Source organism: Geospiza fortis, unplaced genomic scaffold (assembly GCF_000277835.1).
Source record: "Geospiza fortis unplaced genomic scaffold, GeoFor_1.0 scaffold150, whole genome shotgun sequence".
Classification (NCBI taxonomy): domain Eukaryota; kingdom Metazoa; phylum Chordata; class Aves; order Passeriformes; family Thraupidae; genus Geospiza; species Geospiza fortis.
The window spans coordinates 105,412-105,773 of record NW_005054639.1 but is presented as its reverse complement, the minus strand read 5'-3'; the positions used below and the strand labels follow the sequence as shown (position 1 = coordinate 105,773).

General features: G+C 69.3%; 1 protein-coding gene across 1 annotated transcript in view; it reads left to right on the top strand.

The window, feature by feature from the left end:
• ASXL2 (ASXL transcriptional regulator 2) overlaps positions 1-362 on the top strand; it is a 43,033-nt gene that overhangs the window by 12,553 nt on the left and 30,118 nt on the right. The window contains exon 3 of the mRNA XM_031064824.1: positions 217-325. Within this exon, the coding sequence (XP_030920684.1) occupies positions 217-325 (109 nt within the window). The remainder of the gene's footprint in view (positions 1-216; positions 326-362) is intronic.

The window sequence follows — 362 nt, the reverse complement described above, 5'->3', positions numbered from 1 at the left end:
TGGGGTCGGGTCTGGGCTGTGGGGCTGGATCGGGGCTGTGGGGCTGGATCTGGGCTGTGGGGCTGTGGGGTCAGGCCTGGCCCCCTGCCCGTGCTCTGTGGGGTCAGATCTGGGCTATGGGGTCAGATCTGGGCTGTGGGGTCAGGCCTGGCCCCCTGCCCGTGCTCTGTGGGGTGCCCGGCGCTGCCACGGGGACAGCCACGGCGTCTCTTGCAGCGGGACGTCCCCCCTGGCCTGCCTGAATGCCATGCTGCACACCAACTCGCGCGGGGAGGAGGGCATCTTCTACAAGGTGCCAGGCAGGATGGGCGTCTACACCCTCAAGGTGAGTGCCAGGGGCAGGGTGGGCACCTACACACCCT